Below are 14,876 nucleotides of genomic sequence, written 5' to 3'. Positions count from 1 at the left end.
GAACAAGGAAATGATGAATAATAACTATTACTATATCACTCATATAATTAATTTTCTAATCGCTTCTGTATAATATTATGAGGGCAAGTGTATAATTCAAATAAGTATTTTTACTCTGTACCCTACCTAATTAGCATAAAGAGTTTTACTTTTTATTTCATTATTTTTGCGTTAATTTTTAAGGTTTCCACTTTAATTTTAATTTATAGATTAAAAAACATGTTTTGACGGTACTCATTTGTAATTTTGAAGTAAATTGTTTATTAATGGCAAGATAACCTTTCTTAATTAATTTTAATATTGGCACACTTAATATTGGTTTCTAGTAATTTTTGGCATGCTTTTTATTTATAAAATATGAAATGTTTTGTAAAATAAAACAATAATAATCTCGTATTTTATCAATACTTAAAATGTGTTAAAAGAAAAAAAAACAACACAATGTTTACAACCATTTAAAAATCAACCTTGAAATCAACGTTGTCCATATACGTCAACAAGAGGAAAATAAACAAGTTATAATAAGTTACCATTAGTCTCTATCTGATGGCGTTTAGATACAAACGCCCATAGAAATTGCAAAGATACAAATAGATGTAACGTGTGCTCGTTAATTTAGTTCAGTATCGAGATAAGACCTATTGTGTTAAATGAAGCTGGTTCAATCGCGCTCAATGACATCATATACTAAAGGAGTCGCAACTGACTTTAATTGACAGCAGCGCAGAGAGCGACCGTCGACTGTTTCAAGCTGACCTCGCTTACGACACGACTCGCTCGCCAGACATAAAAATACGCTCAGTTTAAAAACAAAATGTCAACATTTATCATCGGATTCATTTGCGCCATTGTTTTGGTGAGTCTTAAACTTTTTATAAAGATAAACATTTTAATTACCTGTAGAGATATTAACATGTTTTATTTCAGGCTGTCGTGTTGATTGCCTGGCTGGCGTACTACATGTTCTGTAGAGAACGGCACAAGCCTGAGCATTATCAATACAGCATCGAAGATTTACGCATCAGAAACATCGAGATTGCACAAGATCAAGACGAAGGCGTGAAGAAAAAAGTGACGGCAGGTATTTTTTTAATGCCGTCGCGTCATCATATTGACAATGACTATATCAGTAGACCTGATTATCCGGAAAGTCCCGCCCCGCAATTACAACCGAAGATGGAGAAACTGATCGAAATACTCAATGATGGACCCGTCGATGCAGACGTCAACAAAAATGTAAGCTTCGATTTGTCATCGCAGTGCCACACCAGCGACGTGTAATTAAAACTAACCTGTTGATTATTTCATAATGCATTATTCATTGTATTATTAATTAGTGTCACTCGTATGTACCCACCAAGTTTTGAAGTAAATATTATTTTTGTACTACTATTTTCTTTTTATTTTTACCATTTGTGTTTCAGATCTTTATTGAAAATTGTTAAAAAGAAATAAACGAATTAATAAAAGAATTTTCTTAATTTATGATTATTTATTAAAGTAACGATTATAAAGGAGATAATAGTTTAAATAGTAATACATAGTGATATAATTAATAGTATAAAACGAGCCTGTCAATATAATTTTCGCTGTATTTGAGTGCAGCAAATTTGCTCGTGAATTTTGAAAGGAGATAATAAAAATTGTCATTGTCCAAGACTTTTGACGTCATCCACCATTTTGTCTATGGTACTTTTTTCGGTGGGTTTGACGGCGTGTACGACAGCGTCACCAGCGTCGTTAAGATTCTGCCCCATCTCCGTCCAGGCGTTTTTAATAGAGTCCATGACGTCGCGCTTCGATCTGATCTCATCAGACGGAAATGCGGAGACCATTACTATGAGTATCTGAAAATATATTTTTTACCTGTAGTTAAACATATCTTGAAACAAAATAATATCAATAACATAAATCGTTAAATTGTTTTTTTAGCTACTACAAAGGAAATAGTGAGGCCGTGGCCTCGTCGCGTGGGTTTAAGGAAAACTCAAATCGAAATTTTTGTTTGTAGGATTTTCACGATCAATGACATCGCAAGACATCGTTTACTAAATCAACTACCAAACACCAAACACAAACGCACCCCCACGCTTGGCGAACGTGCTATGTCGACGGACGACGAGCTTGTTGTGGCAGTGGTTACCAGAAGATTCAGTCTTCCTTAGCAGTCAGTGTCCAGGAGTTTTATAAATTCAGAACTCGGTGTACCCTCATGTCAGATCTACTACTACTAAGACATGATCTGATCATGGTGTAGGACTACACAACAACGGAAGAAATTTTGCACTCGAATTTCTAAATCTGCACGAGTGTTTTAATCCAGTTCAGTCCAGGTGTTTAAACTTTTCGACTCCTTTGTACGAAAAATTAGCATCTTTGAGGTCTTCTCAAGGTATTCTTGAGCTTCTGTATCGACGCATGTCTATATATAATCTTTTCTCGTAATTGATCCTCAGGGAAGGGAAGCAAAGAGAGTTGTCCTAAGGATTATTCACAGCGTAGATAATAAACATTAAAAACAACTAAGTAGTAACTAAAACGTCAGCATTTCCGCAGCTGGCGAGCTCGGACGTACAAATGATACACCGCAAGCATATGGATACACAGCAAACACGTTTGTCGAACATAAATGATTTGAATTTCAAATTGAAAAACCGACACCGATGTCGATCACTGGCACAAACAGCGAACACCAAAGAAAAGCAGGCAAAAGCCAAACAAAAACAGGCAATGGCCTATTCACACCACAGTTGTTTGCCAAGCATGCGTAGCGGACTTTAGGTAACTTGGCCAACTAATCTACTGCCAACAACTAGGTAATACCTACTTGCACAAACAAATGAAAAAATTGATAGTTTAACTTCATCTTATTTTATCTGGTTTAAAATATGTTTATTGTTATAATACATTTTTGGTAATCCATACACAAGAAGAAGAAGGAGAAATAGATGCCATAAAAAGTATTTTTATCTTACGGTGAATCTCCACTGTCGTTACACTGTATACAAACAATATTGCCTTCTCGTTTCTTTAAATAAGACAGAGATAGTAATAGTGTACTAACAATAATTGATTCACAATCACAATATTTTCACATTTATTTCCACTTTTAATTGTATTGTTTACTTACTTTTTGAAACCACTACGTTTTTTTTTTATTTTTAACAGCACAAAGTAGCCTCAAAAAAGCCAACAAAAAAACAAGATATATTAATACAAAGATTCCTACACCGCGAATATAAAATCTCCATGTTATAATTTAAATGTAATAAAAACTTTTGAATCTTAAAACCGTGTCAAAAAACCTCTCGGTTTTAATAGTTTTTTTACTCAATTTTATTCTTACCCAGCTCTCTATGACTTTTTACGACGTAAAACAACTCCATAACTTTTGAAATAGATCTTCTTGAGGTTATTTACTTGTAAAATGTTTTAATCATTAACAAACCACATTTGGATTAGTCAAATGTGGCCACATCAGGTCGAAACGTCTCCACGACCTTTTCTCTCGTTCTTTCCAACTAATTTGTCCATGTTATTTGGTTGTCTTCGGGAAATATATCCAGAGTAACCAAGAACTCGTCGGTAGCACAATAGTGGATATGTTGGATATTTTCAATTAGTCGAGAATTGTATGCGTAACATTCTTCTCCAACATTTCGTAGATATTGATTTTCTTTGATCACAACACAATTTAAGAGGTGATCAATGAACAAATCAAATCAACAACTTGTGTTGTTTTGGTGATTATGTTTTGTACGATGCATGCTTTTAAAAATAAAATCTTTCACTTCTTATTTAATTAAAATGGCGGTTAATATTAATTTTCTAAATTAGTTCAGTAAAACTAACCTAACTTAGTTTATTTCTCTAAGAATTGAGTAATTCAACATAAACTAGATGTTTGATTGCAACATAACAATGACATACTTACAAACCCAATGATAATAGTTGTTCGAATATCCATATCGAAGTTTCGCGAACAAAATACCACAGTATTCTTGACTTGTTGGTACTAACGTCGTCCTCTTACTAACAATGCAAGTGATAAACAGGAAGGTCTGAATTCGTTCTGACCATTGAAGTATGTCGCAGTAATTGGCCGACCCGATAACCGAGGACAATAGGCCTCAAACGCTACAATGTTAAGGGCTGTGGACCGTGACTCTTTTAACAATAAAATACATTTGTACAAAATAATAGCGATAAGTTTGATAGTGGTTGTCCACCTGTACAATGTACATCTTGTTGAGTCTGTTTTGTCAAAAGGAATAAGTGTTGAGAATATGTTTTAAGGATGTGACTACCCACACTAATTCGTCTTGTCAGCAAACAATTCATTCGTAAGTATGCTGGGTACAGTTAATGAATAAAACTACGTGTTTAACAATTTATAAGGTAATCGAGCGTTACCGGTAAAAATACCGTTTACCGTTTACATTATTAACGTTTTCTGTTGTTTTTTTTTTATGTAGAATTCCGCAAAGCATTTGATTTATTAGCAAATTTTTGTTGATAATTGATGCTGTATGTTTTTGAAATTGTTGCCGGTTAATTCATATCCATTTTAATGGTATCATATATTGATGGATGTACAATTATGTTTATTACTTATATACATTTGCTTGTACACAATAAGTTCCTAACGTAAAGTTATTATTTTTTGTAAGTGTTATAACATGAATGTGGTTAATTTTACTTCTTACTTCATAGTATTACATATAACATCTATATTCTATCTGTAATTTGTCGGATTAAACGATAATCTTTTGTAAAATAGTCCGGACTTTATGGTTTTCTCGGCGGTACACTATAATACGACAAATTTGATAGTACGACACTACACTGCAAAACGTTTGTCGGATTACCACAAGTTTATATTTTATTTTTTTATTAGATACTAGCTGTCGCCCGCAACTCCGTCCGCGCGCAGTTATAAAATGGGGGGGGGGGGTATGAAAAATAGATGTTGGCCGATTCTCAGACCTACTGAATATGCTCACAAAATTTCATGAGAATCGATCAAGCCGTTTCGGAGGAGTTCAAGTTCGAACCCTGTGACACGAGAATTTTATATATTAGAAGATATATTATGTATATAATTTCCCTTTGTGACACCCTTACAGCAAATTTAGTTTAAAGTGATCTCAAGGATGTATCGTTTCAGACTTGACTGATCGCCAGACCTAAGGCAATAACGTGAAATTACTTTGTCCTTTCATTAAATTCATACAATATATTATGTAATTCATCAGTATCAGTTATAAGGAATTATTGTTTATTGAAAATGAAAAAATGAAAAATAATTTATTGACATCCGAAAAAACCGTGAATTATCTAGGATCCTCGCACTAGGCGTAGCCTGTATCGCGAGAACCCAGCTCAGTGACTTAACAAGAAACATCTTTAGATGGCAACACATAGGCATTAAACAATATGTAAATAGTTAGGAGTTAAGTAAACTACACAAGAAAACATAACGTAATGTGTAAAGTGGCAAAAGATTTTACAATGTATTTAATAATAAAAACTAGCGGTCGCCCGCGACTTCGTCAGCTACCTTTCAGTAGAAGTCCCGTCGAAATAGGATACGTTTCGGAGATTACTCATAACAAACGTGATTTGCCGAGAGACAGCAGACAACAATTTATATATATATTTGTAAGTTGTAGTAAGTAAACAAAAAATGTTTTTTACGGCAGGTACTACATACCGGCACTCAAATTTCATTAATTGTATGGATACATATATGTATAATTATTATTTTGTCTAATTTTGTTCACAAAGTTGAGTAAAACAGCATCAAAATCAACATTGCTGGCAATACCGTCATCTTTAGATAAAAAACAATACAATATATTACTCGTAATTCCATTTATTAAATGGTATGCGTAATATTTATGAAATTACTTAAGCGTTATAATCTACTAACATTTCTTTCCCATGTTAAATTAACAAAACAATAGAAAAAGTATTCAATAGAAATCATGGGGATCTCATAGTTTGTGGAAAACATTTTATGCCATTGAAACGAACTGTAGTGTTATATCATTCTGTCAATTATTTATTAAGTTTATTAACTAAGTACGTAATCAGTACTTAATTTAAAACTTGAATCCACATGCTTGGTAACCCAATTGTATTCCGGGAAAAAACGGGAATTGATTGAAAAGTCATCGTTTAAAATATGAACCAAAGAAGTAGTAATTATACTCTAGTAATTATCAACTAAAACTTAAAGTGGTATGTGAGCATTGATATGATTTAATAATGAAATTTAACGCACTGTCAGCCCTAAGTAATAATGTACAACGGAAAAATCCGATCAGTAATTGTGTTTACGACAATGCACGGAGTTTGGACCGCATTATATCCAATCTTAATACTTCGCACTTGGTACATCAAGGTCATACCTATTTATAACTTGTACTCTTATATTGGTTTGAAAACACTGAAGACAAGGCTCATCCTATCAATCTCAATGGAGGAGCGCGATTACGATGTTTCATTTTATGCGTGGGACGTATCAATTACAATCAAGGGAGTGTACTTCTTTTGCACCCATATAATACAATGCTAAATATATTTTCGTGTCTGTCTCCTTTTTTACTCAGTACTAAATTAATTCAGTTACATTTCGGTGTAAGTTGAAGTACTACAATAGTTAAGTAAATGCGTTATACGTTTAATATTGACCTGATAAATCTAAAATATAATGTACATTGTTAAATATTATAAAATATAAATAAATGTTATACTAAGATACAATATTCTTTACAGTTTCAATGACCCAGTCTTCTGTTTTGTTGTAAGCATTCTTGATTGAGTTCCATATTTCGCCAAAGAAACGTCTAGGAGGTTGATCAGTTTCACTGCTTTGTAAATCATAATTATTTATCGCTGCTATAGATGTTATCAAAACTGCTATGGACACCTGTTAAACGATTAAGAGGGTAATTGAGTTAAAGCATACAGATCACATTCCTTTTCCCATGTCTACTATATTATTTGGCATGGTAACAAAAAATGTGCAAAAATACTTACTACTTGTAAAGTGTAAATGATATGTAAAATTGTGTGTCAATCCAATAAAAAAATATTATTATTATTATTATCCCTTTACTATCTTTAGCTAAAGCTACCAAACCTAAAGGTTTAATTGCAAACAAAATTAAGCACTAAACTGGTGATAATAAGACTGTAGGGATGTGACCATAAGATTGACGAAGTTCGTTTTATCTTAGTCACTTTGTAGCCTAATTCATGAATAAAGTCTAAAAACTAACTCTGAACTGACTAGTCTCGGTAATGTTGTTATCATCCAAATTAACTTAAAGACATTACAATTAAAAATTTGTTTCTTATAAAAAATTTAATTGTGTAAACATGGCAATAATCACATATCTGAACAAAAGATCTTTTATGGACAATTCACAAAATTTAATAAGTCCCCTTTATTTGGTATGAGAAAGGAGTTCCTTATTGAATGTTCCTCGTACTACTTGCTTAACGTCTTTATTATTCGCGATTATTTAACGCCTTTGAGTATGGTACGAAGTGATGTATTTAAAAATAACACAATCTTACCAAAGATAGAAACCTTAATATCCTCACAGTGGTATCCATTTTCTGTGTCGTTTTCAATTTACAAAAGCATGTGTAAGAATTACAGCAAACCAAAATGTCTTTACTTTCCCTACTGTAAGCATATAACTTATTTTTATCATTAATGATTTCAATCATTCGTTAACATTAGTCATGAGATTTTAATTAAAAAATCTTTTTATGATAGTACCAAATCAACTGGCTCTATATTTTCAATGTAACTTGGTTTTTATAATGTTAGTTTTAATTTGCTATGTATTTTAAATAAATAAAAACACAATCTCAATATATTAACATACAGTTTATTTGTAATAAACTTATACTCAAGCATTAACGGTTAAATATACAAAATATATAACGTTATTAACACTGTAAAAAAAGGAACACGTAAACGGTCTGTTGGAACATGACTCTGACATAACCCAAGGCTTGAGGTAACAATCATTATTTACATTTAAAATATCTAAACTGTCGCACTCAGTATAAGTACTATTTACAGAAATAAATAAATACTAATCTATTTTAATATTATAATTTACAAATTTTGATATAATAACTATGATATTAATGGATTAATTTCATATAACCATGAGTTGAGTCTTTTCCATCTCGTCGTTATCCATTCTTCGGTGGCTCTATATTTGTCCGATACTGTGTTCCATGTGTCAACTGAAAATCTTGAAATTAAATATATTTTATTTACCCTCAAATTGTTTCGAGTAATATTAAACTCCTAATGGACGGAATTCACTTAACTTTACAATGGTTCCCCTTATTTTTTGCGCAACCCAATCACCGGCGTCGTAGTATCGCTTCTCTATTTTACGAGTCAAAGAATTCCAAGCATCACTGAATCCGTCTTTGACGGAGTAGAAGGAGTCCGTGAGGCTTTGATACAATGGAGGCCGGGCGAAAGTGAACGGTATCAGGAATATCATCTGAAAAAAATATACATCTTTACACGTAACTACGACGTTGTATTAACCACAATAATTGAAGTGTGCCTGGTTGTAAATTTTAATAATTCCACCTGACTGTAGACCCTGCGACATTCCGAGGAAAAATATGAATCGAATGAAAACTCACTCGTCGGAAATTACACCATACCACCAATACTCCATATAACACAATTACACGACTCTCGTTTAAAATATGAAACAACATAATAAAAAGTGGAATTTTTAATTCACAAGTTTTCAAAGTTCATTTAGAATGGATTAATTTTAAGGTTATCACATCTATGTCACGGACCAACTAATGTGCTATCACTTGCTTAAAATCCTGTGGTTGTATGTTTCAAGTACCTACATAAATTTAAAACACAAGCAATTTTGCATTAAAATACCACATATTTACAAATTGCACATTTGCAAATTTTCGAAAAATAAAATCCAATACCCACCGTATACAATAAAACGTATTGCAACTTCATTTTAATTAGCGCACAGCACACGTGCTTTGATAACGGAGTTATGAAAATAATGTGCTTCTCTAAGTAATAGATTTATGTGATTTATAAAAATGGCACGTCTACGCGCATGTCGTATCAAAGATGCTGTGAAAACTAAGATAAATCACACAAGTTTACATAATATACAAATGAAAATATTATAATGCTTTTAAATGCGAATTCTCATATCGTATCTAAATATAGACAAAAAACATTCGCTGAGAAAGAAAAAGCAAAGAAAATAAACCAAAACAAAACATTTTTTAATCTAATCATTTTCTAACTAGATTGTGAAGACTGTTAAAATTGTATCGTTAAACTCTGAAACGGATCTATTATCAAATGTTGTAACAAATACCACAGATATCCCGCGAAAAGATAAATGTTAGTAAAAAGCAGGATGATACTAATACGTGTACATTTACAAGTGAAATAATAGCGAAATTTAATAAAGGGCTTTGTGAACATTATAGCAAGGGTTTCTGTTAGATTAAGGATTAAATTAATTAACATATAGAAATGTATAACTAACTGCTTGTTTTAATTATTTTTGTATTATCCATGCAAAATGTAAAAGTAACGAATTATTAAATTCAATAAACTGGATAATTACAAGTTAATGTATGAATTAATTCAATAAACAACTTGAACTTGCGCAATCTACTTCTCCCTATTCTGGACTATGCAGACGTTTGCCTTACCGATCTCAGCGAAGAACTTCTTAACAAATTAGAAAGGTTACAAAATGTTTGCATCAGGTTCGCCTTTGGACTGCGTAAATATGACCACGTCTCCGAATATCGTCAGAGGCTCGTTTGGCTTCCTATCAGGCTCCGACGAGACGAGCATGTTCTTGTCCTCCTGTACAAAGTCCTATTTGATCCTCGCTCTCCCCCCTATTTGAAGGAGTGTTTTCATTATCGTAGTGTTGACCTTTGCCGTGTTCTACGCTCTGGGTATGGTAATGTACTTGATGTGCCATTTACTAGGTCGGGTTATTATCTGAATTCGTTCACAGTGAAAGGTGCGTACTTGTGGAATGAGCTGCCTCGCGATGTTCGTGAGTCAAAGCTATATTCAAATCTCAGCTACATAGCCATCTCCTGAATAAAGCCACTCGCTAAATCTATTATATATTATGTAAGTTGTATAATCTGTTTAGTATATTCGTATTTAACTAGTTTAATTATACATAGTTCTTGCTCTTATTTATTTATTTTTGACCTTTTTTTATATTTATGATACACTCCGCTATTTATGTTAGTCTCTCCTGTCCCACAGGGTTGCCTGGAAGAGATCGCTTATAGCGATAAGGCCGCCCTTGCGATGTAAATTAGTATTTAGTAATTTTTCTGTATATTTTGTATTAGCAATAAGAGTTAATAAATAAATAAATAAATAAATAAACAATTTGAAAAAGATAAATCTGATCATTATTAATTTTAAAAACAAGCACAGGTCTGTATAAAAAATCGCCTCATAGTTTATTCGAGACGTTTTCATTACATTTACATTAGCACTTTTATTTCCGTTTCCTAAAACCATATCTGATAAAAACTGCTAAACATTTAAATACAAATTGTTCTCTTTTATTTTTAACAGATAAGTTTGTGTAAATTACGCGAACATTATCCTGTCTATTGTTGAATAAGTACAACCAAGCTATAAAAATTTTGTCAATTAGGGAAATAAATGTTCTTGATAGTTATAATGTCTATGATAAGTTGATCGATACTCCTATATATTTGGCAAATTCTTACATTTTAAACATAGCATGATCATCATGGCTTTAAAGGTTAATATAGGTTTTATTATTGCCAACCTACACGGCAGATTCATGCAGCTTCGAACGCGTTGCGTGATTAGCTTTCATCGCTTGAAATAAATTGTTAAAATATTAATTAACTTTGTTTACAGGTGACTTTATTTACCATACTTCTTGCGGTCTATTTCTTTGATACTCTGCAACAAACAACAGCAAAGAAAACAGAACAACAGAATCTTACAGGCACAACACCGACACCAGAATCGAACACGGTCACCCCAGAGTCAGGGGCTGTTAGCTCAAAACCCCAAAAAGGCCAAGGAAATGAACCGAATAAAAGAAATGCTTTGCTTAAGAAAAGATTAGATTCTTTAGCATCTAAACTGGGTGTGACTTGCCAGTGAAAGTGAAAAAGAAACTAACAACTATTACCCAAAACCTTATATTGAGATGTAAAGTTGTGAGTTATTATGTTATTATTTTTTCTAAATAAACCCATTTTATCTATTTTTTTTTTTGTTTTTTACTGTTTTATAAATCCAAAATACCAAATTTCCTAAAACCCAAGGGCCAAAGAATAAAATTTCTAATCTAATCTTATTGCTCTTTATTGATTCTTAATCATCATCAACCTGCCATTATCCGTCGATCTTACGATGAAGGAAAACGTTGTGATGCAACTTGCACATATCTGAGAAAAAATCAATGATATCTCTGAAGTCAACCAACCCGCACTTGGCCAGCGTGGTTGACTATGACCTAGTACCTTGCTTAGGGTAGGCTCCGAGCTCCTCAGTGGGGACGTCTATTGAGCTGATGATGATCAACTTGCCCTTGTTCCTACAGGGGATTGGCACAGTATGTACTTCGGTGCATGCATCTCTATCAGCCGTCATATTTGTATTCACTCCTTACTTACACATAATCTCTTTCCCACAATCCATCCACACTTTTTTCGGTCTTCCTCTACTTTTGTTACCATCCACATTCAATCTCATTACTGTCTTACTTATGTATGTCTCTTTATTGATTCTTAATTAATTCACTTAATATTAAAATAAATTATTTGCCGAATTTTAGAATATTCCCTTAAATTTTCTTTAATTTTTAAAAACCTTATCTAAAAATAATTTGATACTTCAATACCATAAGGATAAGAACTTCCGTCTTTATTACTCTTTTATTCGTTTACTGTATATCGTGTCTCAGGTAAAGTTCGTATAAAAATATATTTCTGTAATATTTTTTTAAGAATTTTTCAGAACCTCAACAAGATGGCGTATTCGGTAAGAGAATTTAATAATATTGGCAGTCAATGAAAATCACTATTCCAACCTTAATCTAATGTTACATATAGGTACTGCTTTTATTTTATACTGCCACCTACAGAGTAGTTATTAAATTGTGGTGGAGGCTTATTGTAGTTTTATTAAGAGAATTCTATACTAAGCAGCTCTCTTAGAATCCGAATATGATAGTCAGTGTAAAGAGGAAGTGAACTTCAATCGCTGTACCATAATCAAAGGAATTTATTATTAGAAATAGACCTAAACCCTTCTGCCATCATCCAGTGAAAGTATATCATCGATCAGACATGTGAAAAACCTAGCAAAGCCGATTCATCGTGTATAGATTCAGCATTTAGTGATTATGTGTAGAAAGACCGAACGAACAGCCCATAGCCGAATTACAAACCGATTATCGATACTTTTTTTCAGCACCTACACTTTACTATTTATAAATGTTCATATTATTAGGATGTATGATAGTTTCCTGGAATTCTTATAATAAATAATGAAATCAATAAACAATTTTTCTTTATATTTCAGGCAAAATTGGTTGGAGTTATATTAGCGCTGTTATTATTGGACTTAATTTCGGCCATGCCTGGAGTGAGAGAAGTACGTCAAGCAACAGAAGCACCGCCAAAAGAGGCCGGCGGCGACGGAGAATCCAATCCATTAATCTCAATAACTAGTCTTTTGAATCCATCTCAATTCGCCCAATTGCTTTTAACAGCACTTACCAAACCAGGCAATTTAATGAATGCAAGTTAAAATTACTTCTCGACAATCTGTACCGTTATTTATGACATCAAAATGAAAACTTTGTAATCTATATAACCTTATGGTCGTATCTTTGTGTTAATTAAATAAATGCTATTTCAAAATAACACTTTTTTCAATTGTTGCCTGTGATGTAAATATTTCAATAATAAAGAAAACATACTGGCAATTCAAATCTGTCATAATTTAAAATAAAGAAAAGTATCATAGACACAATTTTTTTGATTTTATCGAGTACGTTGCATATATGTGTCCATTATAATACGATAATAATGGTAAAATTAACGAAAACATTTTCGGCTTATGTACTTTCCTTGAAAACATCACAGGCCCCTAACGTACATTTACGCAGACATGGACGTCGGTTTCGGGAACTCTTAGTCTTAACTTCGTATATGAGTATCTGAGCTCGAAGGCTCCTTCAGGAGACTCGGCCTGAGCTTTCACTTCTATACAATATAACCGTATTGGGAGGTGGCCGAGCTCTTAGATCGATGCGGCCGAACATCGCCTTAATAACTATTGCGAATACATACCACAACACTACCACTGCGGAGCTATACCACCTATCAATAGTCTCACATCAAACCGAACGGTATAAGATCGCCTGGAACGGCCCCGACCAACTTGAAGTATCTGTATGTAATTTTCATGTAACTTATAATAAAAAAGTAATTTCTAAAACGGCTGGAACTATTTTTTCAGGACTTGACGAAAAGTAGCTTTTGTGTGCGAAAGTATAATATCAATATATAAGGTTTTTTTTATTCAACGATGGCAAAATTGCGGGCAACAGATAATTGTAAACTTATTGTGTGAAATTTTTTTGTAGACGATCAATAATTTTCTAAATATATAGTAGAATATAAAATTATTTTACTATTATTTTATAATACAACATTATGTTACTTTATATTTTTATTTAATTCATATGATAGTGAACTCGTGTAATTTAAATACGCTTCGTTAACTTTATGAATTTAACAACAATGAATAAATCAATTGGGTTAATTACATTTGTAGCGATAATACAAAAACATCAACAAAGTAAACACGATCTCAATGCCTGTATCAAAACTGCTGAACTGTAATTATTTATGTTAGAGAACCACTACAGCACCTTACTCTACCAAACCTGGAAATTATTATTTACACTACTATATTTACAAAATAATGTATCCAGTCGCAGTAACTTTTTCATAAAAAAAGTGTAGCGAAAGTAAAAATAATATTTCCAGCATTGAACCAATGTTGGAAAAGACGTGGAAAGGAATTTACCGTGTGAATAAACATTAGATGCCCATAAATAGTTTCTGTCATATTAAGATCTTGTTTTTCAGACCCTATAGAAAATATCTTATTAGCAGAGTTCTTAGACTGTTTATTTTTCATTCTATTTTAACATTTAATTGATGATTGTTTAAACTAACCGTGATTTCTGCTGAAACACTCACGTTGTTATAATTTCTCAACGTGAGGAATAACTATTTTTTATCCATATGTGTTTAAAAATGGTGACATACTATTTCGCAAAAAGCATCGATCCTCTTTAAAATCCGAAAAAACAATAGAAAGTTCTAAAGAACGTTTACCTTCTAAAGAAACTAAAAATTAACAAAAGATTCTAACCTTAATTGATAGATTTTGTTAAATGAAGTTAATGAAATAAAATAAAGCTTCAATCATGATCATGTATTGAAAGAAAAAATCAGCCATTTCTATAAAATTAACATCAGAAAACGTGCTTATTTGTAAAAGGTCTTTAAATAATAAGTATTGATCAAGTTAGTCTTTATCAAAATTACTGATGAGTACTGCAAAAGTAATTTCCTAAAGCACCTGAGTTTCCGTAATGCTACCAATTAGTCAATTTACTTGATATGAATTTTGTATATAAATGATTTACATATCATCACCACCAACATACAACCAATCTTCATATTATTTGCAGTCATGTTGAAAGTAAGTCTTTGAAATATTAGTAAATTAT

The 14,876-nt window shown here is 32.3% G+C and overlaps 2 protein-coding genes across 2 annotated transcripts; one reads left to right on the top strand and one right to left on the bottom strand.

Annotated features, from left to right (window-relative positions):
- Positions 1-530: 530 nt before the first annotated feature.
- LOC106716650 lies at positions 531-1,383 on the top strand. The gene is made up of 2 exons (XM_014510206.2): positions 531-856; positions 928-1,383. The coding sequence occupies exons 1-2, from the start codon at positions 815-817 to the stop codon at positions 1,279-1,281; spliced, it is 396 nt and encodes a 131-aa protein (XP_014365692.2). The 5' UTR covers positions 531-814; the 3' UTR covers positions 1,282-1,383.
- Positions 1,384-1,500: 117 nt separating this feature from the next.
- LOC106716616 lies at positions 1,501-4,086 on the bottom strand. The gene is made up of 2 exons (XM_014510166.2): positions 3,935-4,086; positions 1,501-1,847 (listed from the first exon to the last, which is right to left on the bottom strand). Exons 1-2 carry the CDS (start codon positions 3,965-3,967, stop codon positions 1,647-1,649), a joined length of 234 nt encoding a protein of 77 aa, XP_014365652.2. The 5' UTR covers positions 3,968-4,086; the 3' UTR covers positions 1,501-1,646.
- Between the last annotated feature and the right edge of the window lie 10,790 nt (positions 4,087-14,876).

The sequence above is a fragment of the Papilio machaon genome, chromosome 16 (genome assembly GCF_912999745.1).
Source record: "Papilio machaon chromosome 16, ilPapMach1.1, whole genome shotgun sequence".
Taxonomy (NCBI): domain Eukaryota; kingdom Metazoa; phylum Arthropoda; class Insecta; order Lepidoptera; family Papilionidae; genus Papilio; species Papilio machaon.
Note: the sequence above shows the minus strand (reverse complement) of the source record. Positions and strands in the feature narration are given on the sequence as shown.

Excerpts from the sequence above, each read along its gene's own strand:
- LOC106716650 (XM_014510206.2), top strand. The coding sequence starts at position 815 with ATGTCAACATTTATCATCGGATTCATTTGCGCCATTGTTTTG. Across the intron at positions 857-927 it reads TCATTTGCGCCATTGTTTTG|GCTGTCGTGTTGATTGCCTG; the intron begins GTGAGTCTTAAA and ends GTTTTATTTCAG.
- LOC106716616 (XM_014510166.2), bottom strand. The coding sequence starts at position 3,967 with ATGGATATTCGAACAACTATTATCATTGGGTTT. Across the intron at positions 1,848-3,934 it reads CAACTATTATCATTGGGTTT|ATACTCATAGTAATGGTCTC; the intron begins GTAAGTATGTCA and ends ATATATTTTCAG.